General features: G+C 47.5%; 1 protein-coding gene across 38 annotated transcripts in view; it reads right to left on the bottom strand.

The window, feature by feature from the left end:
- The window catches only part of MADD (MAP kinase activating death domain), a 39,178-nt gene extending 15,605 nt beyond the window's left edge, over positions 1–23,573 (bottom strand). For 17 of the 38 annotated variants that reach the window (XR_004230012.1, XM_031941473.1, XM_031941479.1 and 14 more), the window contains exons 1-20: positions 23,468–23,543; positions 20,322–20,472; positions 18,562–19,158; positions 17,708–18,011; positions 17,256–17,387; positions 16,951–17,064; positions 15,546–15,626; positions 14,247–14,425; positions 9,758–9,993; positions 9,441–9,597; positions 9,106–9,209; positions 8,825–9,018; positions 8,165–8,433; positions 7,766–7,908; positions 5,399–5,500; positions 3,917–3,976; positions 3,474–3,576; positions 3,064–3,250; positions 2,712–2,862; positions 740–946 (exon numbers count right to left, since the gene is read on the bottom strand). Coding sequence is in view for 37 of the 38 variants with exons in the window: in XM_031941473.1 (XP_031797333.1) it covers positions 740–946; positions 2,712–2,862; positions 3,064–3,250; positions 3,474–3,576; positions 3,917–3,976; positions 5,399–5,500; positions 7,766–7,908; positions 8,165–8,433; positions 8,825–9,018; positions 9,106–9,209; positions 9,441–9,597; positions 9,758–9,993; positions 14,247–14,425; positions 15,546–15,626; positions 16,951–17,064; positions 17,256–17,387; positions 17,708–18,011; positions 18,562–19,158; positions 20,322–20,383 (3,382 nt within the window). In the remaining variant the exon portion in view is untranslated. Of the gene's footprint in view, positions 1–739; positions 947–2,711; positions 2,863–3,063; positions 3,251–3,473; positions 3,577–3,916; positions 3,977–5,398; positions 5,501–7,765; positions 7,909–8,164; positions 8,434–8,824; positions 9,019–9,105; positions 9,210–9,440; positions 9,598–9,757; positions 9,994–14,246; positions 14,426–15,545; positions 15,627–16,950; positions 17,065–17,255; positions 17,388–17,707; positions 18,012–18,561; positions 19,159–20,321; positions 20,473–23,098; positions 23,409–23,467 lie in introns of those variants that run through there. The other 21 variants (XM_031941485.1, XM_031941487.1, XM_031941495.1 and 18 more) reach the window with 7 other exon arrangements.
- Between the last annotated feature and the right edge of the window lie 126 nt (positions 23,574–23,699).

The following is a 23,699-nucleotide window of genomic DNA, read 5'->3' as shown; positions in this document are numbered from 1 at the left end:
ATAAAGCAGTGATCACCGAGGGTTGTGCCAAGTAGCTGACAGAATGAAGTGTATTGTTCAGGGACTAGGGCCAAGGTAAGAGCATGTTAGGACCTTGGCAGCTCAAGGTCAGGTGGTTTGGGGGTCGTACACAGAGAGCTCCCCCCCTCTATTGCTGAAGATTCACTCTCCTCTATGGGGACTACAGAAATCTCAGTCCATCAAGCTCTTAACCAAGGAGCTTGGCCTTGGCCAAGATATATTTATTAAAAACTAGCTCAGATTGCTATACTTCCGAGCTAGAGATCCCAAAGACGTAGAGGAGTGTGAGGGTTGTTGGACAGACGCCATGGAAGTCAGCACTGTGACCTGGAAGTGGATAGGAAGGATGGGGAACAAAATGGGCTACAGAGGTCCAGACTACCTTTTTCACTTTGGAGACATCTACCAACACCTCATAGCCTCCCAGGACCCACGTGGTCTCTTAACTGTATAGAAAAGAAACTCCAGACGCCAACGAGGCAAGGAAGTCAGAAGTGCAGCCCGGATTCCAAAATGGAGCCTCCTAACTACCCCCTCCAAGCCTTGAGAGGTCAGAGTCAAGGTGTGATAAGGGACCGAATAAAGGATGTGAGTGTATTAGGAAGGGACAGAGAGCCTCCTCTCTTAGAAGCGAAGTGTGGGAAAGACAAGGACAGGACTCTGGATGGAAGATTCCAAAGCTGCACCGGTCCGCCACATCAAGCACAGCAATACCCACCAATGGAAGCCACAAAATTCTCTTCCTTTAGGCTCCTGGTGTCCAGCTCCTTGGGGCCCTTTCCCATAGCACTTGGTGCCCGTGGTCCCAACTGGGGAACCCTCAGCTGTGCCATGGCTTTTGGGTCGCCTCTCCCAGCCAGGCCTGGATCCTTGCTAACCGGTGTGTTCACACCATCTGTGGGACTTCTCTTCCGTTTGTCGGGCTCTGAGGAAAAGAATACCGAGGTGAGTGGCCAGAGAAGAAGGAAGAACGAGTCAAGGATAAAGAGCCATCCTTAAATTTTCTTACTTTTTATCCGGATGGTACATTTTACTTGGATGTTCATTTAGTGACATATAAAGTAGAATTAATGTAATAAAATTAACTGTGAAGTACATTCCACCACATATCCACAAGCAAAATACTACACATTTTTCTCCTATAGCACAATTTAATAGTAGCATTGTACTAATATTTATTTTAGACCTTAATCCTAGGTTTTCAAAGTATGAAAATGATAGTGAAGATAAAAGTTCCTTTTGAAATGCAGAGGAAATGACTAAGTTGTAATATATACCATTAATATTTTGGAAGGGTAGAAAGGTGCCTCTTTTGGAGTCAGAGTCAGTTATTCCCAATTATTTTGATGACTCTATGATATAAGGAATCATAGAGCTTGAGCGTTTAAACAGTAATTAGCATGCTTTCAAGTCTTTTTGAAATTTTGTAGTTATCGGGGTTGAGTTTTAATATGGTGTTCACCTACAGTGTGTATTAACAGTTTTACTATGAAGTGAAACATTCTATAAACAATGTATATTGCACCTGCTTATAAAAAGAAAATGGAGTGCACAAAGATACTTTATTGCTCTGGGAACTGGACTGGAAAGTATATGAGAACATGTGAAATTGCACCTAAACTTTTGTTTTTAACTGATGATTATAAAACTGAAAAACTAAATTTATTGTACTTGAATGAATGTACATAGTCTGGTTTTAGTTTCTTTGATTTAAATGTCTAAATTATGTCTCCTTAAAAATGTGTTGGACTGTAATTCATGCTGTTGGGCTTTGGGGGCCATTACTGGACTATGGGGCTTGATGATGTGGAACTTGTATTCATTATTTTATAGAATCATCTACACCAGTTATATAATTTAAATGATATTTAGATAATCCTAATAACTGAATATTTGGCAAACTATTAAAAAATTTCAGTGATGCTTCTCCCCTTGATAGAAAATATCTATTTCTCATTTTATAATAATACAACTGGATAAGATGTTTGTACTTTATAGACTTATCATCTCCTTTATACTTTGTTAGAAGACTTTTGTTTCTTTTTGAAAAAGTGCCATGTAAAACATGACTCCCTATGTATTTTTGGTAGATTAATCTCTTAGGAATAGATAGACCCTAGAATGGTTGTCCAGTTGCACTTGAGTTTGAAAAAGCTATCGTTTAAGGATTTATGCTAAAATTAACCACTGCAGGGACTCCCGATTGTATCAAACAAGTGTACAAGGGTTTTTAATTTAGACAATAAACATGACAAGGATCTTTTCTGTTAACAGGGTTGTCAAAGGAAACATTACAGATACTGGTTTTTAGCATATCCCTGTGAAATGCACACACTCGTAGGACTTTCTGAGAATTGTGATAAAATGTAAAAATTTCTCTAATAAAATTTAAATTGTACAGTAAAAAAAAAAAAAAAAAAAAAAAAAGGATAAAAGGCCATGGTGATGGAGGCAGAGCCAGGAGCACAGGAACCAGACTCAAAGAGCTTCTCATAGCTGTGAATTGTCCACTCCTATGAAAACAAGGTGAGCAGCAAGGGTGCGTCTAGGAGGCTGGCCTGCTTCAAGTTCTGCTTCTGATCATCCAGGCTGAGTGACCTCCACCAAGTCCCTTAACTTCCCCAAGGGCCCCAGACTCTAAGGCTTCAAGCCACAGAGATGCCCTGGAACACGGGTGCCGTCGGCTTTACCTTTGCTATAGTAATGGGTCTGGGCAATCTCTAGAAGGCCAAAGGTGCTGGCCATGCCTCCCAGGCCGGCATTGGCATAGGACTGTTCCAGGCTCAGCACCATGCACTTGAGAAGGTCCAGCATCCCTTTGTAGACCTTGCGGCTTATCTCCTGAGAGGACAAGGATAGGGGTTAGGATCTGCCCGTGCTCAGCTCCCTGGGATCCACCCTATGCCCTCGGCCTGGCTCCCTCAGCCCAGCTTCCTGGGGCCTGCCCAGCTCCCTCGGCCCGGCTCCCTCGGCCTGGCTCTCTTGGGCCCGTCCCGCTCACTCGGGCCTGCCCCCACTGCCTAGCCCCGAAAGCTCACTGACCACATCGGGGATCGTCTCCTGGGGGGCGCCATCCTCGGGGGGTGCCAGGCGGTTCAGCTTGCTCAGGACAAAACCTCGCAGCTGCTCACTCTCCAGCAGCCTCCTCACCTTCTTCACGCTGAGCCAGCCCACTCCCTGGCCGTCCAGAACACTGTGCACCACCTCTTTCAGGAACTGCTGGTTCTCGCTGCGGGGCCATAAGCCGCTCTAGAGGGGCAGCCCCTGGCCCAGCTTGCTCACCCATCACCAACTGCCCCAGAGTAAGAAGCCTGAGCCAAAGCTAGGCCCACCCTGCCTGGGGGGCACTGAGGGTGCTGAGGCTCCCTGCTGCCCCCTCCCCCTTCCCCTCCTGCCCTCATGGAAGCCCTGCAGACCCGCTCTGCTGCCTCAGCCCCTTGGCCGTCCGTTACCTGGAATTGCTGGCTCGTCCCTGAGGAGACGGAGACTCTCTCTTCACTGTGGGGCTGTGCTTGATGACCGAGGACTTCTGGTCCACCAAGGCTCGCCGGCTTCCTGCAGCCAGGAAAGCAGAAGAGGCCGCTCACTCTCCGGGCTCGGCACTGGCGCACGCTGCCCGGAGGAGCCACAGCCCACACCCCTCCTAACAAGGCGCCACACAGAGGCAGAAACCAGCCAAAGGAGCGTGGAGGAGGTGGGAACGGAGACCAGGCCACTCCACATGCATGTCCCCGGCACCGGTAGCACGCTGCGGGCAAGCGAGAGGCACTGTGGGGGATAGGGCGAGGCGGGTGGCCTGTTTGAGGCTGCTTGCCCCACAGGTAAGGTGGCCCCCAGGCAGGCACAGAAGATGCTTGGGAAAGAAGGTCATGCAGAGCTCGCAGGCAAAACCCACCTTCACCGCTCCCGGGGCCGGCTTCAGTAACAATCTCCATTAGAGTATTTAGCCCAAATACTGGGACATAAAAACACAATTAGTAGGTGCACCGCGATACTCCACCCCCTACACCCCTTGATGGAGCTGAAGCCAGGAGACGCCACACACCCAGCACTTGGCCCTTGAGCCCCACTTCCGGGGGCTGCCACCTTTGGGGGCTTCCCCTGCGGGGCCCAGAACTGGTTGAGCAAAGGCTCAAAGCCAGCACTAACTGGGACAGCAGCGCAGGGAGGCCGGCAGCTCCAGTGGCCCCAGAGCCACATGCTGGAAGGAGGAGGGACTGCCGACCGGCATGAAATCCCCCCAGGTGATCCTCATCTGGAACAGACACCCTAGCAGGGGAGAAGGGGTGGGGATAAGCAAAGCAGATGAGAGTGAGCATGGCCATGCATTCATTGCTGCTTCCTTTGAATGGGTGAAATGGCAGGCCAGGACCGTGAATTCTCCTTCTTCTCCCCCACTACGTCCAGCTGTGGAAGTCCACACCATAACAGCATTGCCTGGGTCCCAGAAACACCGACTAGCTGAACAAGCCATTTTTTCCAATTTCCCTTTGTTTTCTCCCAGTTCGGGGACATGTCGGATCCCTTCTCAATCTGGCCTAATCCTAGTATCCCGGGCCCAATATCCAGGAAAACACAGAGACCCGCTCAGACTTTGTTAGTTACCACCGCTATTGCCTAACCATCAGAACTCCAAGCAGAAACAAACCAACTACCAGGCTTTGGCCGACTCTGAAATGGCAAGAAGCCAAACCAAGAGGATTCCCAACCTTCTCAGCAGCCACTGCCCTCCCAGCAGCTCCTCTGAAATTCTGAACATGGAATATGGCAAACAACTGGCCCATCTCTCATTCAGATGATGATGATGATAACCATGACAATAAGAGCAGCATTTGTATAGCATTTTAAGGTTTGCAAAGCACTTTACAGAAAAGTGGTATCATCCTCATAATCCCCTGGTGAGGCAAGTACTATTATCATAATCATTTTACAAATTAAACTGAGGCTAAGAGAGGGTAAGTGACCTGCACAAGATCACAGCTAGCATCTGAGGCAGGAATAAACTCAGGTTTTCCTAACTCCTAGTCTAACACCCTTATCTAAAGTGGTGCTTTCCATGAGCCAGGCCCTGTGCTAAATAAATGCTGGGGTTACTTATAGCAGCAGGAACATCCCAGAGCAGGAGTCCTCCACATCCATAATGCTACCATTCTAAGGAAGATAGCCTTACCTCACCTTGAGCTACGAGCCACATCCACCTGACAACCCTCAATATACTACAGCCTGTGCCAAGCAGAGGAATCTGCAAGAATTTATGTGTGGAGACCAAGGCCAGACAAAATGGCCCAGGATAGCCTCCATCCAACACCCAGACCCCTCTGCTCCCATCATCATTGCTCAAGCACTCTAATTGGTCACACACTTTAACGGCAGTTACCTTTGAGACTAGGGAAGGGTGTTGTTTTGTCTCTGGCCCCTTTGGTGGGCAGCGCAAGGTTTGAGAGGCTGAAGCTGGTGCTGTGGTTCCGGTAGAGGCTGCCTACAAGGAAGAGGGTTAGAACAAGGGGTCATGAGGATCAGAGATATGACAGTACACTTTCTAAGTTTAGAATATGTTAAACCACTCTTCCCTTGCCTCATGACGGCCATTTTTTAAATCAGCCCCACTTCCTTCTTAAAGACAGCCTGACCTTCAAAGTCCAGTTTGTCTTATTTATTATGTCTGTGGTTGCTACCATTCAGTTGTTTCGGTCATATCCAGCTCTTTGTAAACCCATTTGGGGTTTTATTTGGCAAAGATACTGGAGTGGTAGACCATTTCCTTCTCTAGTTCACTGTACAGATGAAGAACTGAGGCAAACAGGGAGAAGTGACTTATCCACGTCACACAGCAAGTAAATGTCTGAGGCTGGATTTGAACTCAGGAAGATGAGTCCTCCTGACTCCAGGTTTGGTACTCTACCCACTGCACCACCTATTGTCTACCCCAGTGTTTCTTATCTAACCTAAACAAGGTCAAGCCTAGAGGCAGGCAAAATGGAAATTCTATTCGGTCATGCTTTTCCTTCTGCTGTTTATAACAAATTAAGACATTGGCATTAGCTTGACCTAAAATGACCAGTGAAATCTCCCCATATAATAGCCAGTAGGCCATATGAAAGGCAATTAGAATGGCAATGGTTCTAGATGAAGGACTGTCCTAGCGTCTGATTGATCTCACAGCAGTACTCATTGTTTGGGTTTCCTTTCTAAATCTACTACCAGCCATCAAGCTACATTACTCCCCCATAACTCCCTTCTTTATATACCAAACATGGGCCCATATACACCTTTCAAAGTCATTAAAAATTTCTTCACTAAGCAAAGAAAGGGTTGGACATTTTTCCAATTCATAAGTGATTAAAGAAGAAGCACAAACAATTTTCCAAATAAAAACTCTCCTCTATGACCCACAATATGAAAGGAGGGGTAAGCAAATAAACATGTCATAGCACATGCTCCAAACCACAAATAATAAGAGAAATGAAAATCAACAAAACTCTAACTTTTCACTTTAGGTTCAGCAAACTGACTGGGATAATCAGGAATGGAAAGAGTCAGCATCAGAGGGGCTGCAGGAAAGCAGACATACTGACTCACTACTGGCAGAGCAGTATTGATGGAGATTCACTCCAATCCTTCTGGAAAGGAATGAAATTCAGCTTCTAAAGTAACTAAAATATCTCTACCCTTTGACCCAGAGATCCTGCTGCTATGAAATATATACCATAGAGGTCAAAGACAGAAAAAATGGTCCCGTGCATTTTCTGTAGCCATGATGGATTAGAAATAAAGTGGCTGCCACCAATTAGGAAATGGCCAAACAAACCGAGCCTGGTAAATGTGGGAGGATATCAGTGCACCATAAGAATGGCAGAGATGAAGAATCAGGGAAGCGCAGGGGCACAGAGATTTGGTACAGGGATAAGTAGACAGAACCAGAAAAGCAATAAACACAAAGAACAAACGTTGTGCAATTATAATAATCAGCTTGGTTCAGAGAAGAGAGAAGATGATCCTCCTTCCCTTCCTTGCAGAAATGGGGACTCTGTGTATGGAATACTGCATACCCTGTTACATGGGTATATCATATGTGGTCATATGTGGCAGGTGGGCTGATGAGTTTTGGTGAACCACTTTTATCCCTTTCTTTTTTAACCTTTGTTACCAAGGACTGGCTTGCTGGATAGAAAATGAGGAAATAGAGGAAAGAGGAATATATTCAGAAATGTATGTGATGAAAAAAACAAGACATAAAATGAAATTTTCCAAAGAAAAAGAAGTGAGTTTATATCTCAATCCAACTTGGCTGAGGCATTTGAACCACGCAAAAGAAACCGATGGATATGGCGAAGAGATGTCTCCTTTGAGGATCTATCTTAGGTAAACATGCAACTATTTTGTTTCTAGTGAACACCAAAGGTCCAAATGAACAAATAAATGAATGAACAAAAAAGAATTTAAGGGCTACCTGTATGCCAAACATAGACAAGCAGTCTTCCTACAGTTCCACTTACCTCCCCCTTCCTTAGAACAATGTGAATCTGGCAATGATCTGTGACCAAAATCTCCCTGTGGCCTGAGAATGTCACCCAAACTCCAGAGAACTTCTACATAACTTTTGCCTCAATTATAGCCCAACCATGGATGTAGAGGATGGGACAGGTGAGGAATTCAATTTAATCTAATTCAATCAACATTGATTAAGTAACTCCATATAAGGCATGTACATTTTTAAAAAATCCACATAACTCGTGGCACTTACTGGCAAAAGACATGATACCCCCGAAGCCCTCATTGCTGCTGTTGTTGGAGACGGTGGAGTTGGGAGAACTCGCCCGAGAGTCCGACTCTGCATCTGAATCGCTCGCCAGCTTGAGGCTATTGGGCCGCAGCAGTTTTTGAGCCCTTGGAAACGCATAGTGGCACTTGTCAGGTCCAGGCCAAGGTACCTCACCTTTGGAGAAGTACAGACCCCAGCTACGTTGCTACAACCAGCCCCCAACTGACCCCAAACCCCTATGACAGGAGAACAGCAGAACCGTGAGAACCTTCCAAGTGACGGACCTTTCTGGTTCTCCTCCCCACCCTGGCCAGTGTTGGTAAGAGGCCCTTTGAAAAGCTCTTTAGTGGGCACACCCACAAAAGTAACCCAAACTCTCACCTACTGCCATTGAGGTTTTGTTGAAATCGTGGGGTATAACTCTCCTCGTGCTCATCTTCATCTTCATCTTCCTCGGTGGGAAATCCATACTGAGGTTCAAAGTATGGATTGTCATAGTCGCGCCTGCGCCCCAATCCCTCTGGGGGACCCCCACTCTCTGCCTCACGCTTATCCAAGCTCAATTTGCCAAAACTGGGAGGCAAAGCACGGAGGGGGTTGGAGAATCCTGTCGCTGTCTTGTCCTCCACCTCGGTAAAATCAGCCGATTCCTGCGGGTCGTGGCACACAATGGTCAGTGGAGGAGGACTGAGGCTTCTGGTGTTCTCCTCTGACCAAAAATCTAGCCAGCCCCAGGCAGGTTCCTAATGTCAGGGCTTTGATGGGAAATATCTATAGGGAAAAGTCTCTGACATCCTCATCCTAATGGCGTTTCTTCCCCAGAGATCTGTGAAAACGGGGCTTCAGTCACAGACTTACAAGCAGCCTAGAAGGAGCAGCCTTTAAGCCACAGTCCACACTTACAAACAGGATACAGGGAGAAGAGAGATGAGGGAGACCCAGTCCAGCCTAACACTGAGGGAGGAACTAGGTACTGTCCCACAAGAAGGGGCCCAGATTCTAGCCCTAGCTGCCACTCTTCCCTTCCACACCCCTACGCACAGCGTTGGCTCCGTGAATGATGGTACTGGGGCTGCTGCTGGCCGTCGTGCTGGAGCTGGAACGAGGCTGGGGATTGTCCTGGGAATTCTCGCTGTCTGGACCGGGTTCCTCCAAATCTCCCTGGTTTCCCTGCAGCTCATCAAATGCCACTTCGCTGGCGTCACCCAGTGCTGCATGTGTTAGCGGATCCACATCTGCAAAGATTCCAGGGCTCAGAGGGTACAGACCCCTACCCCAAACCTGAGCTCCTGCCCAGGGCTGGCCCGCTTCCTGGCACTTACTGGGTGTGTCACCATTGATATCGCATTTCATCATCTCACTAACAAAGTCACCAAGGGATGAGTAGGAAGAGCTTGAGTCATCGTAATCCACACTGTCACTGCCACTGCCAAGGCAAGAAGGAGAAGCCCAAGAGAAAGTTGTTGGTGCCCAAGGTGGGAGGGGTGCAGAAAAGAGACTCTGAGAGCTCAGGACAGAGGCTAGAAGGCAGGGTGACCTCCTGGCCCAGGGCCAGGCCACTGGCACTCAGAAGAGGAGAAGGCAAGCACCATCCTGCCCGGGGCCCCGGGGCCCATCATGGCCCGCCGGCCTTCGCTGCCCCCCAGGCACTGCTCACCTGTCGTCAGTTGGGTCAGAGTCAGATTCCTGCTCGGGCGGCACATTCAGGGCCTCGGCCAGCTGGGAGTTACTGTCATAGACACGGTAATAGATCGGCTGCAGCTGGTGGGCGTACCACTTGGGCTTGTCGCCAATCAGGGCCGGGTCAAACATGTCTGCCCAGACAGACATGACTGGTCAGGGTTGGCAGCAGATAGGACGAGACGGGAAAGGAGCAAACAACAAAGAGCAGGGCAGGGCACGAGCAGGGTAAAAAAAAGGAGGCACAAAGGGAGAGAAAGGGAAGGGGCCCCAGAGAAAGGGCAGTGCACTCACTGTTGTGGATTCGCTGGAAAGCATAGTTGGTGGGGTTGAGGATCCATTCACCAAAGTATTCCACGGCTTGGGTCCTGGCCAATTTCTCAGCAAAGGGGGTCTGTCGGGGACGTGAGGCTAGAAAGGAGCCAGCTTGGAAGGCTACCACAGGTCGGGGGAAGAGACGCAGAGTGCGTGTGTGCATCTGGAAACCCTGAAGCACATTGGGGGAGTTGAAGAATCTCACCATGGCCACCCTGAAAAGACAGATGACAGTGGGTTATCTGATTCATCCAGTACCCTACGGAGGAAGAACCCTCAGACTCCAAGGTTGTTGGCAACCCCCTAAGGCTGCTCTTTAGCCAACCAGTCATGAAGAAGAATGAGTCATTCATCAACCCCAACCCCCAAATAGGTTCAGGTTTATATGTCCTTTAAAAAAAATCACTTTTTGACCCCTCTCATCCCCCAAGCTATTCTCCTGTAGCTCATCCCTTTCACTAACAGTCATATGTACTCGCTGCCTATAACTTATCATCTACTCATCCTTCAGGCCCTTGAAATCGAGTTTCCACCATCACTATTCTACAGGCACTGCTCTCTTGAAGGTTTCTAATAATTTCAAGATGGAGAACTCCAATGGCCTTTCTTCATCTTTAACCTCCTTGCATTTCTGTAGCTTTCAACATTCTTTGTCAGATACTCTCTCCTCCCATAGTTCCCAGGGAAATGTCCTCCTCTCATCCTACCTGTCTGTCTTCTCCTCAGTAGCTACACCTGATTAATCAGCTATTAAGCAAGGCTGTTCCCCAAGGATCTGTTCTCTATATTCTCTACCTTGGGTTTCACACTATTCAAGGGTTCAGTTAGTACTACTATGTGGATGACTCCTAAATATATATACGTGCATATATCCATGTATATAGAGCTGATTTTCCCCCTTAACTCCAATCCAACATCCTCACCTCTCTGCTGCACATTACTGAGATATTTTTGCACCAGCACCTTAAATCCAATTCAATTTATTATGTAAAAAACCGGAATTCTTCTTTCTCCCTAAACCTACCCTTCTCCAAATAGCTATTTTTGATGGTGAATATTGATATTCTTCAAGGTACTGATTTGAAATCTCAGAATCTTCTTTTGGAAACAGAAATGAAAAAAGAAAAGATTCAATCAACAACAAATTCCTATTGATTCTATCTAAAAATCTAATTTCTATCTCTTTTCCTTTCAGACTAGGATACCACTCTAGTTCAAATTCAGGTCTTCATCACCTTTTGCCTAGAATACTATAAAAGCCTCCAATTGGTCTCTCAGTTTCCATTCTTAATATAATATTTAATTAACTTTTCAGTTAGATATTCAATTATAACCATAATGTTACTGATACAGACATCCCTTCCACCAGTGCATATCATAACCCACCCACACATCCCCATCATGGATCACTCGTCCAAATCCTCTTATAAGTGCTGAGGCCTTCCTAAATTTCTCTTATTATCCCAAGGATCCAATGAAACACAAAATCTATCCATTATTTCTTGCACTCACCAGGTGACCAACTCACTCATTTTTTTGCTCACAAATTTCTTTGAAAACATCCTTTACTTTTTTTCATCTCTGTAATCACTTGTTCATAATATGTTACAGCCTTCTTTTAATCACCATGTTTTTCTGTATTGCCACATGAATGATATTTTTTCACTCTTTAAAGAATGACCATATTTTTGTTTCTCAGCTGTTCAATTGTGTCCAATTCCTCATGATCCCATCAAACATAGCACATCAGACCCTTCTATCTTCCACTATTTCTTCTCTGGTGAGTATGTGGCTGACATTAATGATCAAAGGAAAGTCAAATCAAGTTCTCTGTTATATCTTCTAAGGAATTTTGTATAATCCTGACATATATATGAGAAAGATCTTGTTCGAAAAGAGCCTTTCAAAAGATGGAATTTTGCTTTATCATAAAAATGTCCTCTTATGGTCTTACAGTAAGATCACATTTGTCCTCCAACTGTGTGATGATAAAGGCCTAATCATAGTCTATTCATGGATTATCACTAATGAAAGCTTCCCCATTTCCTTCTGATATTCTCATCAAAGATGCCCTCAACATTCATGTAGATTACTCTTATAAAAATGACAAAGATGGGGAAAGTAGGCATATAAGGCAATCGTTAACTATGTTCATTTTTCTTTTGAGAGATGTTGTTTGTGTTATTTTAGTTATTTTCTTTGTCTAACCATTCATGATTCATTTAAAGTCTTGGCAAAAATAATGGTGTGGTTTGCCATTTCTTTCTCCAGCTCATTTTACAGATGAGGAAACAGAGGCAAACAGGATTCAATGACTTGCTCAGAGTCAAATAGCCAGAAAGTGTGAGGTGTGAGTCCCAGATTTGGACTCAGGCCCTCCTAATTCTGAGACAGGTGCTGTATCTAGCTGCCCACGTTTCTAATTAGTTTCTTAAAGAAAGTACTCATGATGTATAGCTGTGAGATTTCTCTGTAATCTACAAGTTTTTGGCTTCTCTTGTTCTTTAATTCTAAACATACATATATACACATGCATATACATATGCTGTCCTCCTCTATCAGCTTCAATTATTTTCATGGTTTTTTCCTGCAATGATTTACCTGCAATGATCAGTAATCAAATATCCCCCAAATGGAGTCTCTCACTGCTTTTGAACTCAGGTCAAAACCAACTTGGCTAATTCCGTTGTTGGCCCCTCCTAAGAGAGCTTATAAGTCAGTCTTCCATTTGGCAATAATGCCATTTCATTTCTTTTAAAATGAGATTATCTCTCCTCCTTCTTCAGTGACCCCCTTCTTCTTCAATAGTAGTCAGAGTGGTAGAAAAGGGAATGAGTGGTCCTCCAATTCATAATTTTTAGACAATCTATAACCATTAATTTAGTTACTCTGTTAAATGTGAGAGCCTTGTCCAATGCCCAATGAGTGGATATCCTATGGGAAGTGAATTGTATCTGTACTGGCTTTCTTCCTTAAAGAAATACAATTTTCCATAGCTACCAAGATCATCTTAAAAGTTTAACCCTATCACTCTCCTGATCAAAAATCTTCAGAAGCCCCCTACTATATCCTGACCTTTAAGCCTTCCCAATATGGCCTCCAAGCTAGCTTCCCAATCTTTCTCACATTACTCCCTTTCACCCAAACTGGAATATGTTGGCGTCTGCCCCATCTCATCATGTAGACCATGCTCCCCTCCACTTGCCTGGAATGTACCTCACCTCCACCTTTAAGAATCTTCATTATCATTTAAGACTCTGCCTAGGTGCTACTTCCTCTTTATCTTCCTCCTTTTAATTCTCCCACCTAATTCTCCTTCCTCAGATGGTCCTTAGCACTGTGTCTAATCTGGATCTCCCCTTTGCCCCGCAATCCTTGCTCCCTGCCTGGCCCACTGTGCTTATCTAGGCTATGATGTGGCTCCCTTAGTATCTTCTTGACAGCAGGAATGGTGCTACATTATATCTTTATGCCCTCAGCACCCAGCACAATATCTAGCACATAGCAGCTCTTAATAAGTGCTCAGATGAATAGATTTGTGATGGAAAGAGCCATTTGCATCCAGGGAGAGGATTACAGGGACTGAATATGAATCACAACACAGTATTTTTATCTTTGTTGTTGTTGTTGTTTGGTTAGTTGGTTGGGTGTTTTTTTTTCTTCCTCATTTTTTCCCCTTTTGATCTGATTTTTTTTTTTTTGTAGAGCATGATAAATATGGAAATATATTTAGAAGAATTACACATGTGTAACCTATATTAGATTATTCACAGTCTATGCTTGCATTTTTGTTTTTCTTCCCAGGTTATTTTACCTTTCTAAATTCCATTTTTCTTGTGCAACAAGAGAACTGTATAAATATGTACACATATATTGTACTTAACATATACTTTTTACATGTTTAACATGTATGAGAGTGCCTGCCATCTGGGGGGGGGGGTGGAGGGAAGGAAGGGAAAAGTTAGAACAGAAGTGATTGCAAGGGTTCATGTTGAAAAATTACCCATGCATATGTTCTGTCAATAAAAAGCTATAATAATACAAAAAAGAAAAGGAAAGGAAAAAAAAAGATTATTTGCAGTCTAGAAGAGGAAGGAGGAGGGAAAAAAGGGAGAACAATATGGAACACAAAATTTTGCAAGGGTAGATGCTGAAAACTACCTTTGCACGTATTTGGAACATGCACACTATGTAAATGCTCTGATGTACTAAAAGGTCTATGTGATAACCTATCTGCTGTTCCAAACCACTTCTTTTTTTTTTTTTTTTTTTTTTTTTTTTTTTAACTATTTCTTCTTATCTCGGCAATAAGAAACTTTAAAGTGAGCAGGTAAAAGCCAATACTATAATTCCAATTTTACATATTAAAAAAAACTCAGTAGAGAAATACCCAGGCTCCAAGTTTGTCTAAAGCACAAAGGAGACCCAGTTCAAGAACTCTTCCCCATATAGGCCCACTTGATTTCACCTGGTAGCCACATCCACTGAATCTACATCATTGCCATAGATGAGGGGATTGAATTCAGTGGAAGGGGTAGATTGCAAATCACTGGGTGGTCTTCCCAAGAGTAGTGGGATCTCTTGACCCTCATGGAACTTCTCCAAGTTGAGGATAGGCTGAGTGTTCAGACTCATGCTGGCCAGTGCCTGTGGAATAAGAGGCATTTTATCAAGGAGAGAATCCTGGGAAATAAACAGTTATCGCCTGGGGAAAGGGCCTCTTCAGAATCAGGGCTCTGCCTTTTATTCTAGCCTGGGTTAGTAGAGGGTTATGGAGAGGACTGTCCTCACAAACTATAGACTGAACATTTGTGACCCAACTAACCCAAAAATCACTGTCCTGAAATATGAATCAAAACCCCTGAGCATGTGGAAGATAATCCATCATACAGACACCTCTTCTAAGAGTACAGAGATTCTTAATTATCATCTATAATCACCAAAGCTGAAATCTCAATGAGCCCCCATGGGATAAAGCTAGCTCTGGCTTCCATCAACATTTGAACATACTTATTTTCCTATCCCTCTTTCTTAATTTCTCCCTTGTGATGCCTGATAAAGTCACCAGTGGTGAAAAAATATCAGGAGAAAACTGCTGGAGAATGCCTTGCACTCACCTTCACTGGCCCCTGCGACATAGGGCAGATCATATAACGTCACCAGCAGGGAAAAGGGGGAAAAGCAATGGAGGATACAGGATGACCCATTTAAAACGACACTGCTATCACTGAGAACTACCACCAAATGCCTAGGCTAACACAAGGAAGGGGAGGGGAGTTATGAAGAGCTGCGTGAGAAGCACGGCCTCCTGGGGATGGCCCCTGAGAACAAGCACAACAAAGCTCAAGACGGGGAATTCATACATGTTACCTTCAAGTACTGCATGCAGCGTGTAGGATGAGGAAGAACAGAAACCAATGAAAAATGGGTGGAATGGACCAAACCAGGAAAGGAGTTTCTGAAGGAAAGACACTACAGAGACCTGACATTTAAGAAGAAAAGACCCCATGAAAAGCATCTATGAGAGAAGGCATTTCACCGAGTCAAAATCCAGACCTACACATGACTTGAGTCAGCAGTAGTTCCAAGGCCATGCAAACAGCAGAGAAACAAGAACAGATTGCTTGAAAGGAGCATATTAGACAGGAGAGCATATGCACAGGACAGGGAGGACACTAAGAGAAGCTAGACTGAAGATGATACTGATTTCCTGCCCTAAGGATGGAGGTTGTCCCAGCAGGCCCTCCCTTGTCGTCCCCCCACTCACCTGCTTCAAGTGCTTTTTCAGTTCTAAGGATTCGGGCTCTGGCAGGACGGGCAACACCTCTGCATTGGTTGGTGCGATCACCTAGAGTAGGCAGAGCACAGTGACAGTTTCAGAATGTGTCAAAGGCTTCTTTTGGAAGCTCCTCACCAAAAGATCAATTAGTAGAGAGTCTGGCATCTGGGGCCAAAACAGCTGGATTCAAATTCCTACCCTGACAGTGACTAGGTGTGTGACCACGGGCAGGCCACTTTACCTCTGACCCTGTTTCCTCATGTGGAAAGTGGGGAAAATGATACCTTCTGCTTCACCGGGGTGATTTAGAGATCAGCTAAAAGATAAGTGTGAAAATGAGTTTAGAAGAATTGTATATGTTTAACCTATTTTGGATGGCTTACTATCTAGGGAAGGGAGGAGGTAGGGAGAAAAATATGGAACACAAGGTTTTACAAGAGGGAATGCTGAAAACTATCTTTGTGTGTATTTTTTAAAAAGAAAAGATAAAAATAAAAATAAAGGTCAGCCAAAAAGCTTTGTAAAACATTACTTAAAATGTGAGCTGATATCTCTTCTTGTCTTTATCTGTGGAATTCCTCCTACTCATTCTTTTTTTTTTTTTTTTTTTTTTTTTTTGGCTGAGGCAATTGAGACTTGCCCAGGGTCACACAGCTAGGAAGTGTTAAGTGTCTGAAGTTGGATTTGAATTCAGGTCCGGTGATCTGCACCAGTTAGCTGCCCCTTGTAATTCTGAGTAGTAAGAATTCAAGGACGCAACCACTTAACGAAATTTCTTATTCACACTAATAAGAACCTCACAAAAAAAGGGCCTGAGTAAATGTTTGCTGAACGAAAGTGTTTATGGGTCTGGCTGCCTGGAGTGAGGTCACCAGCTCCAATAAGAATCTGTGATTCTTATTGAGAAGCTTGAATTTTGAGAATCTTGAGGCAGAAGTTCCCTCACAGAGTCTGTACCAAAAGGCGACACAGATGTCTACTATTCCAGTGTCCAAGGTAAGCCATGAGAGGATTGCTTCTACTTGTGTATATGATGCCAGGAAAGTCTCTTCCCCTCTCTAGGCCCATTGCCTCACCTTTATAATTAGGAGGTTTAAATGCTGCAATCAAGGACTACATTAGGATTCCCTAACAGTCATCACTGCCTGATAACTCTCAAAGGAGGGCAGGAAGCACCTAATTCTGGGGAGAAGCTGGATCATTGTACCCATTAGGACAAAATCAAGGGTCTTCCATTTGCACTACTTTCCTGCCAGTTAATAAAGCGGAAGGAATACCTTTTTAACTTGTTTAGCTATAACACTGACCCCCAAAGACTAGCTCAGACACAGGTTGCACACAAAAAGTACAGTTCCACCGGGACAATGTCAGCATCCCCAGCCAGATTTCTCACCCGGTTGCTGTCCAGATCCACCAGCCAAACATCATCTGGCATCTTGAAGTCTAGTTTGTAGAGGAAGAAGCTGGCAGGGACCCCAATAATGTAAGGAGTAGGAGCCAGAAGCAGCTGTGGGTGGAACACAGAGAATGAGAAACAGAAAACACACTCCCACCCAGTCGGTCCCAGACACCGAGACAGAATTTTATCAAAGATCATACTGCCTCCACAACCTTCCTGTTCTTTGAGTCTTTCTCCCTTAGAGCCAGTTACAAGGGGGGACAACGAGTGAAAGAGCCAAAAGCCACAAGGAGACTCACCTGCTCTGCAGACGCCATGCAAGTAGGAAGCAACGGAATAACAGGAAACATATACTCCAGGGGGTAGATCATTGCTACAAATGCCATCACAGACATGGAGAGCGCATTGTAGTCTCGCGACTGTAACACCACCTGCCACAGAGACATCCAAGAACAATCTGCATCTCGGCATAAGATCGAGGACACACCTGCCAGCCACCCACAAATCCTAGTTCTTTCTCACCATGTCCAAATTACCCTCCCAGCTCCCAGAAAGGTTTCCTGACTCTTTCTCGGAGACCTCAGTAATTCTTTTCCAGTACATTTCTTTGCTTCAATAACCTTGTTCCTAGAGCTCTTTCCTTTCCTAGGCCATATGTCTATGGAAAATCACCTAATTAGTAAGTTTTTAGAGCCATCCTTGAGAAAGTCTCTATCTCTCTCTTTTTCCCCCACAGGAATGGCTCTCTTACCTTGTGCTCCAGCAAGATGCAAGACAACACCTGCAGACAGGCGTCCACACCCAGGAGTTCCAAAGGTAGATGCAATGGGAAATCTACCAGAGAGAATCGAGATGGGTCAGGGAGGGCAAAGGTCAGGGCGGGTTGTAGCTCCTGGGGGAGAACTTCAATGTCTACTCGCTTCTGGCCAGATATGGGCACTGGAGAGCGCAACAATCGATAGATCCACGCTTCGATCTCACGCAGGTCATGCAGAAGGGCACTGGATTTCTCTTCTACCAGGAGCGAGCCCGTGAAGATACGCCACATGGTGTCCCTGAAATGCAAACAGGAGAAAAAAGACACCTAAGTCTCAGGCCCCTGGAGAGCAAGGACTGCCTTTTGATTTCCTTTATATCCCCAGTGCTTAGCCTGGCACATAGTAGGTGTTTAATAAATGCTGATTGATTATTCCACTGCAACCCAAAGCATCTAAAGGAGAGGAGATCGGTACTTAGAATGGCCTCTCCCTGCTTTCATGGTCTGACCCCAGAAAGAAGCAGGTTAAGAAAGAGTGACAATTATCAATGATCACCTGCTCTGCTGCCCACCATCCACGTAAAATTCATTGCCTCTTTTCCAAAGGGGAATGCTATAGAGAACATAAGTCTCTTAAACCCTTCTACTGCTTTACAAGGAGCCCCATACACACGGGCTAGATGTGCCCAGACCTGCCTTTAACCCCAGATTCAACCAGACCAAGGGAGACCTTTACAACAGAACGAGTGCCATCCCTCCCACCCTGTGGTCATCAACTATGGTTGAGCCCCAAACACATCCTCTCTGCACCTCCTGGAAGAAGGTTTGGCTCAATGGCACCCCTGTACCTCTGTACCCCTCGGGGGATGGCCAGTTTCTTGCCCAGCAGTCGCTCACTGCAACAATCCACCAAACGCTTGAGGGTATATAGACATTCTCGGAAAGTCGTGAAGAAAGGATAATGGCTGAGCACGCACAGGGATGTCAGGGTGCTGTTGCGGGAGCGGCTTCCCCCCTTTGCCCGGCGTTTGCCCCGAGGAGACTGGTTCCCATCAGGGGTCGAGTCAGCACTGGGGGGCTGCAAGGAAGGGCCACCCTCTGACTTCTCTGCGCTTGCCTCCTCTGGAGTGGGAACGGCCTTGGTAGCTTCCTTTGCACGGTGCCCGGGGCCACCATCCCCCTTTTCTTTGGGCATTCGCTTCTGGAAGGAACGGTAGAAGTTGACACAGATGCCATAGCGCGTGACCCCAGTGTCCTTGTCAGTGAGGGTGAAGACAAAGGAGGTGTCATCCCGCAGGCTCATGCGCCGCTGCCGCACGCTCAGGCATCCCTCCGGCTGGCAGAAGAACACCACATCCGGAGGGAGGGGGAATTCAGGGTAGTCCTCCAAGGGGTATCGTCGGAGCAACTCTGGGGTCTGGGCCACGCTGTCGCTGCTTGGTTGCCTGAAGAGCATAAAACCAGCCCGGTCACTCTTTGAGGACACAGGGACCCTAGGGCCTGCCCAGTTTTAGTCATCACATGGCAGCAGAGGCAGGTTTAAAGTTGTGAAGATGCAGGTTTAAATACCGCCTGGCAGGTCACTGAACTTCTGTTTCCTCGTCTGTAAAATGATGACTGTAACGCTCAGAGACCTATCCCACAGGATTGTTATAAAGATTAAATGAAGTCCCATCTGTAAAGCATTCTACAAGCCTTAAAGAGCCAGCTCCCAGTCCTGTTATTATTCATTGATAAATTAAACTCAGGCTTCTGTTTTAGACACAAACTTAGAAAATCTTAGATGTGCTGCCTGGCTTGTCTAACTGGGGTCCCCAGTGTTAGGGGATCCACATTTATCACACACAGACCTTTCCAGAGACCCTGAACTCCATAGGGAAAGGAGAAAAAGTTAACACAGTTGTACTTGAGAAGCTCATAGTGCAAGATCCCCTTGCTTGCTCATGAATTACAAAAAGACCATTTGGAGATACAAATGGAACACAAACAGAAATATAAAAAAATAGAGTAACTTGGCCCGAATCATGAAGCTACTAGGTTAGGGCTTCTTCACCTTTTTTTTGTCAGAATCTTTACGGAAGTCCAGTAAAGTCAGTGGATCATTTCTTAGAATAATGTTTTAAATGCATACACAAAATACATAAAATTACAAATTCAATTATATTGAAACATAATTATCAAAATATTGTTAAAACAAGCTCATGAGCTCTTGCCTTAGGTTAAGAACCCTTGTGCTAGGATCTATTTCTATGTCTCAATATTCTCCCTCTTTTCAGTGCTTTCCTTTCCAGCCTCAGTTTCCTGGCCAGGGTGAAAGAGCACAGTGAAACTGAGGTGCAACTTAACATGAGCAAGAATGGAAAAAGTGCTAGGCCTTCCAGCTTGCCCAGAGGAAATGGGCATAGACAATGTATTGATCTGATGGGCTTAACTGTACTTCTTTGTTTTAAAAGAGCTTTTTTGTCTGCAAGGGGGGGGGGGGGAGAAGTGAGGAATCATGGGGAAGTAACAACAGTGTAAAAAACACACCACTTCAATAAAAATGTTTACAAGAAGGAAGGGGTGGGGCAATGTCCACAGTCTAGAAAAGCAACCCCTACAATGTTACCTGGCCCCAATGATCACTAGGTAGTCCAGTAACCGAGGGCAAATCTTCTTCTTCTGCACCATGATTCCAAATCACTTGCTTATCCCAGAGAAACTTCAGGGCAGCTGACAGGGCATCAGAGAGAATTCTGGAAATAGTTGATGATGGCAAGCTAAAGGAACAAAGGTACTGAGAAGCTCTGTTGTTGTATGTAGGTGATCAACCCTCCCTCAAATCCATCATCTTTAGAGAGGGACATCAGAAAACATGTCATCACGTCCTCTAACTCAGCAGAATCGGGGAGAGAAAAGAACACTCAGCCCGGGACTCTATTTTGGCTTGTGAGCTGAGAATGAGTCAATCGTAATGCAGGACAAATTATACTCCCCCTCCCTCCCACCCTCCCACCTCAAGCTAGTCTATTTTTGGCCCCACCTGGAGGGGGGAGGGAGTGATCTCTTTCAGACTAGGTCCAATCAGACCCCCTGTCTTTTTGATGAAAAGAAATGAGGTCATTTTGGGGGCAGCCCTGGATGTCAGGTCTGTTTCAATGGCTTTCTGAATCAAACTAGACTTCCAGGCCTGCCTAATCATTGACCCCCTAAACGAGATCAAAACCAAAACACCTGAATTCAAATGTATTTAGACTAATTTAGGCGGGTAGCAGCCGTAGCTGTTACAACATAAGTTTAAAAACCAAAATGTCTATGCTCTTTTTGCCCTTAAATTAGAAGGCCTGCTGGCGCCAAGGAGCCACAGCCAAGAGTTCTGCCCTTGGTGCTGAATTTTCTCCTGTGAACCCTGTACTGAAGTCAAGCACAGCAGAGAGCAGAGGAGATCATGGGATCTTTCCCTTCTACTGTGTGTTTGTAAACACTGGGAACTGAAAGAGGGATTTCTTAACAGAGTATCTGCTCTCCCCTGGAAGTAGGGAACAGGAGGGGCAGGGAAGGGAGACTCGGAATTACTAAACTGTGTATCCAAAGTTAGCTAAGGCTTAAGAAATCTTAAGTGAGAATAATGCCAACCAGCAGCTTCATCACTTTCCACAACTCCTCCCAGGGCTGATTTACAACCTGCCAGAGTTCTGCATGAGCCCACGCTACATACACAGGACCCTATTTTCTACACAAATGGGTAAGGTTCCCATCTCTGTGTCTCTCTCACACACACATGCTTGCATGCACCCTGCTTGCACACCCACACAGACCGATTCTCTTCCTCTCTTTCTTCCTCTGTCTCTGTCTCTGTCTCTCTCACACACATACATCTCTGGCCACTGCTTGCACAGGCACACAGACCGACTCTCTTCCTCTTTGTTTCTCTCTCTGTCTCTCTCTCTCTCACACACACACACACACACACACATCCCTGGCCACTGCTTGCACAGGCACACAGACACCTAAGCTCACTACATTCTTGGGGCCCTCTGTCAGTCTCTCTACAAAACAGCACCCCCCCCTCGGCCTTTCCTCTTCCTGCACCTCACCCCAAGCTTCCTCTGGCCCTCCTCTAACCCCCTACAAACACAGGACAGCAGGACCTACAGGTAATAGGATTCAGTTCTGTCTCCATAGCAACTCCAGCTCCCAGGACTATTTATAGTGCAGTCGATGTCCCTCCCTCCCTAGTGACCAAATGGCTCTCGCTGTGTCCAATGGCCCGGAGCCCACGGTAGGACATCCTCCCCCACTCTAGGGTCCTCTCTTCTCCTTGGCACAGCCAATGAGGTGAGCCTGTGCTCTGAGCCCGGCCTTCAGCAGCCACACTGTCCCCCCCTGGATCCTGTCACTGGGGCCTGTCTCGGCACAGTGCGACCCCCGGCCCTGACAGTCAGTCCCACGTGCCCCCTGGGGGCCCCTCTGCCCCCGCGAGGCTGGGCTAACACTACAGAACTGAAGCCCGGCCATCGGGCCTAAGTGGAGGGCCCCGGAGAAGGGAGGCCAGAAACGGGCCGGGGAGGCCCGGAATGGAGCCCTCCTTTGGAGGCTCAGATTGGCTGAAAGATGCGCTGCTTGTGGCCTCCTCTCCCAAGCCCCGGGGCTCGGGCCTGTCCCGGGGGGCCCTTCTCCGGGGGAGGGGTGGGTGTGCCGGGTCTCCTTGGTGGCGGCCCCAGGTCCCTCCTCCGTCGGGTCCTGGCGCGGACCCCTCCCCGAAAGCCCGGGAGCAATGCCTGCGCCCGCGCGGCTTCCCCTGCGTCCACCACATCCCCTCATCTCAGAAGCCCCTGGTTCCTGCTTCCGGCCCTTCGGGCAGCCCTGAAGCCGCCGCCAGCCTGCGCTGCCTCGCGGGGTCCCCGCGGAAACCCAGGGGCTCCGGGGGGCGCGCTGACGTGAGCGGGGGAGGCTCTCCTCCCCCGCGCGTGACCTTGTTACCGCATCCGCCAAGCCCCCGGGGGGGCCGCGGGGAGAGCCGGGGCCCCGGCGCGCGCGGCGAGGCGGCTGTCACGGGGAGAGCGCGCCCCAGCTAAGGAGCCCCGAGCCGAGAGACGCGCTGCCCGCCCCCGCCCGCCCTCGGGGCCCATCCTCGCCCCCGGCCGGGCTCGGGGCCAAGCGCCCTCAGGCCCGAAAGCCCAGGGGGACCAGCGGCCCCACTAGCTCCGGAAAACCGCCCCCCCCCTCCCGAGCGCCCTCCCCCATCTCTCCCGGCAGCCCCTCCCGAGCCCCCCTCCCCCGCCCTCCTGACAGCTCCACCCCCAGAACCCCTTCCCATGCTTCCTCACAACCCTACTCCCAGGACCCCTTTTCCCCCTGGGGCCCCCTCCCCCACCTCTCCTCACTGAGAACCCCCCCTCTAACCTCTCCTGGCGGTCCCATCCCCCACGCCTCTGGACCATCCTCCTCTTCAGAGCCGCTCCCAAGACTCCTATTCCCCCTCAGAGACGCCCTCCCCCATCTTCCTGACAGCCTCCACCCCTTTTCTCTTGCTCTCCATCCTCCGAGCCCCCCCGAAGACCTCCTTCCCCCGGAGCCCTCCTCTCAGCCCTGAGCCCCACACCCCTCAATTCCATGCTCCGAACCCTTCGGACAGCCCTCGCCCCTTTTCCCTGCTCCGCATCCTCTCAGAGCCCCCCAGGACCCCTCTTCTCTTCAGAGCCCCCTCTCCTCTGATCCCTTCCGGCAGTCCCCATCCTCCTGACGCTCCGCCCGCGGCGAGCCCCCTCGAACCTCCAGTCTGGTCCCTTCCTGGCTCCCCGGGCTCGGGCTCTGGGACCCGGGCTCGGTCCGAGGCCGCGGCTCGTGCCCTCACCTGGGCCGGGGGGCGGGGCTGCGCGGGGCGGGGCCGGGGGCGCGCGGGCCGGGACCGGGCCGGGGGCGCGCGGAGACCTGCAGCGCAGACTCCCTGCGCTCCGCGGCTCGCGCCAGTTCCGCATCTGTCCCGGAGGGCGGTGGGGGGGCG

This window comes from Sarcophilus harrisii, chromosome 6 (genome assembly GCF_902635505.1).
Source record: "Sarcophilus harrisii chromosome 6, mSarHar1.11, whole genome shotgun sequence".
NCBI lineage: Eukaryota > Metazoa > Chordata > Mammalia > Dasyuromorphia > Dasyuridae > Sarcophilus > Sarcophilus harrisii.
The sequence above is the reverse complement of the archived record's forward strand: the minus strand, read 5'-3'. Positions and strand labels throughout refer to the sequence as shown.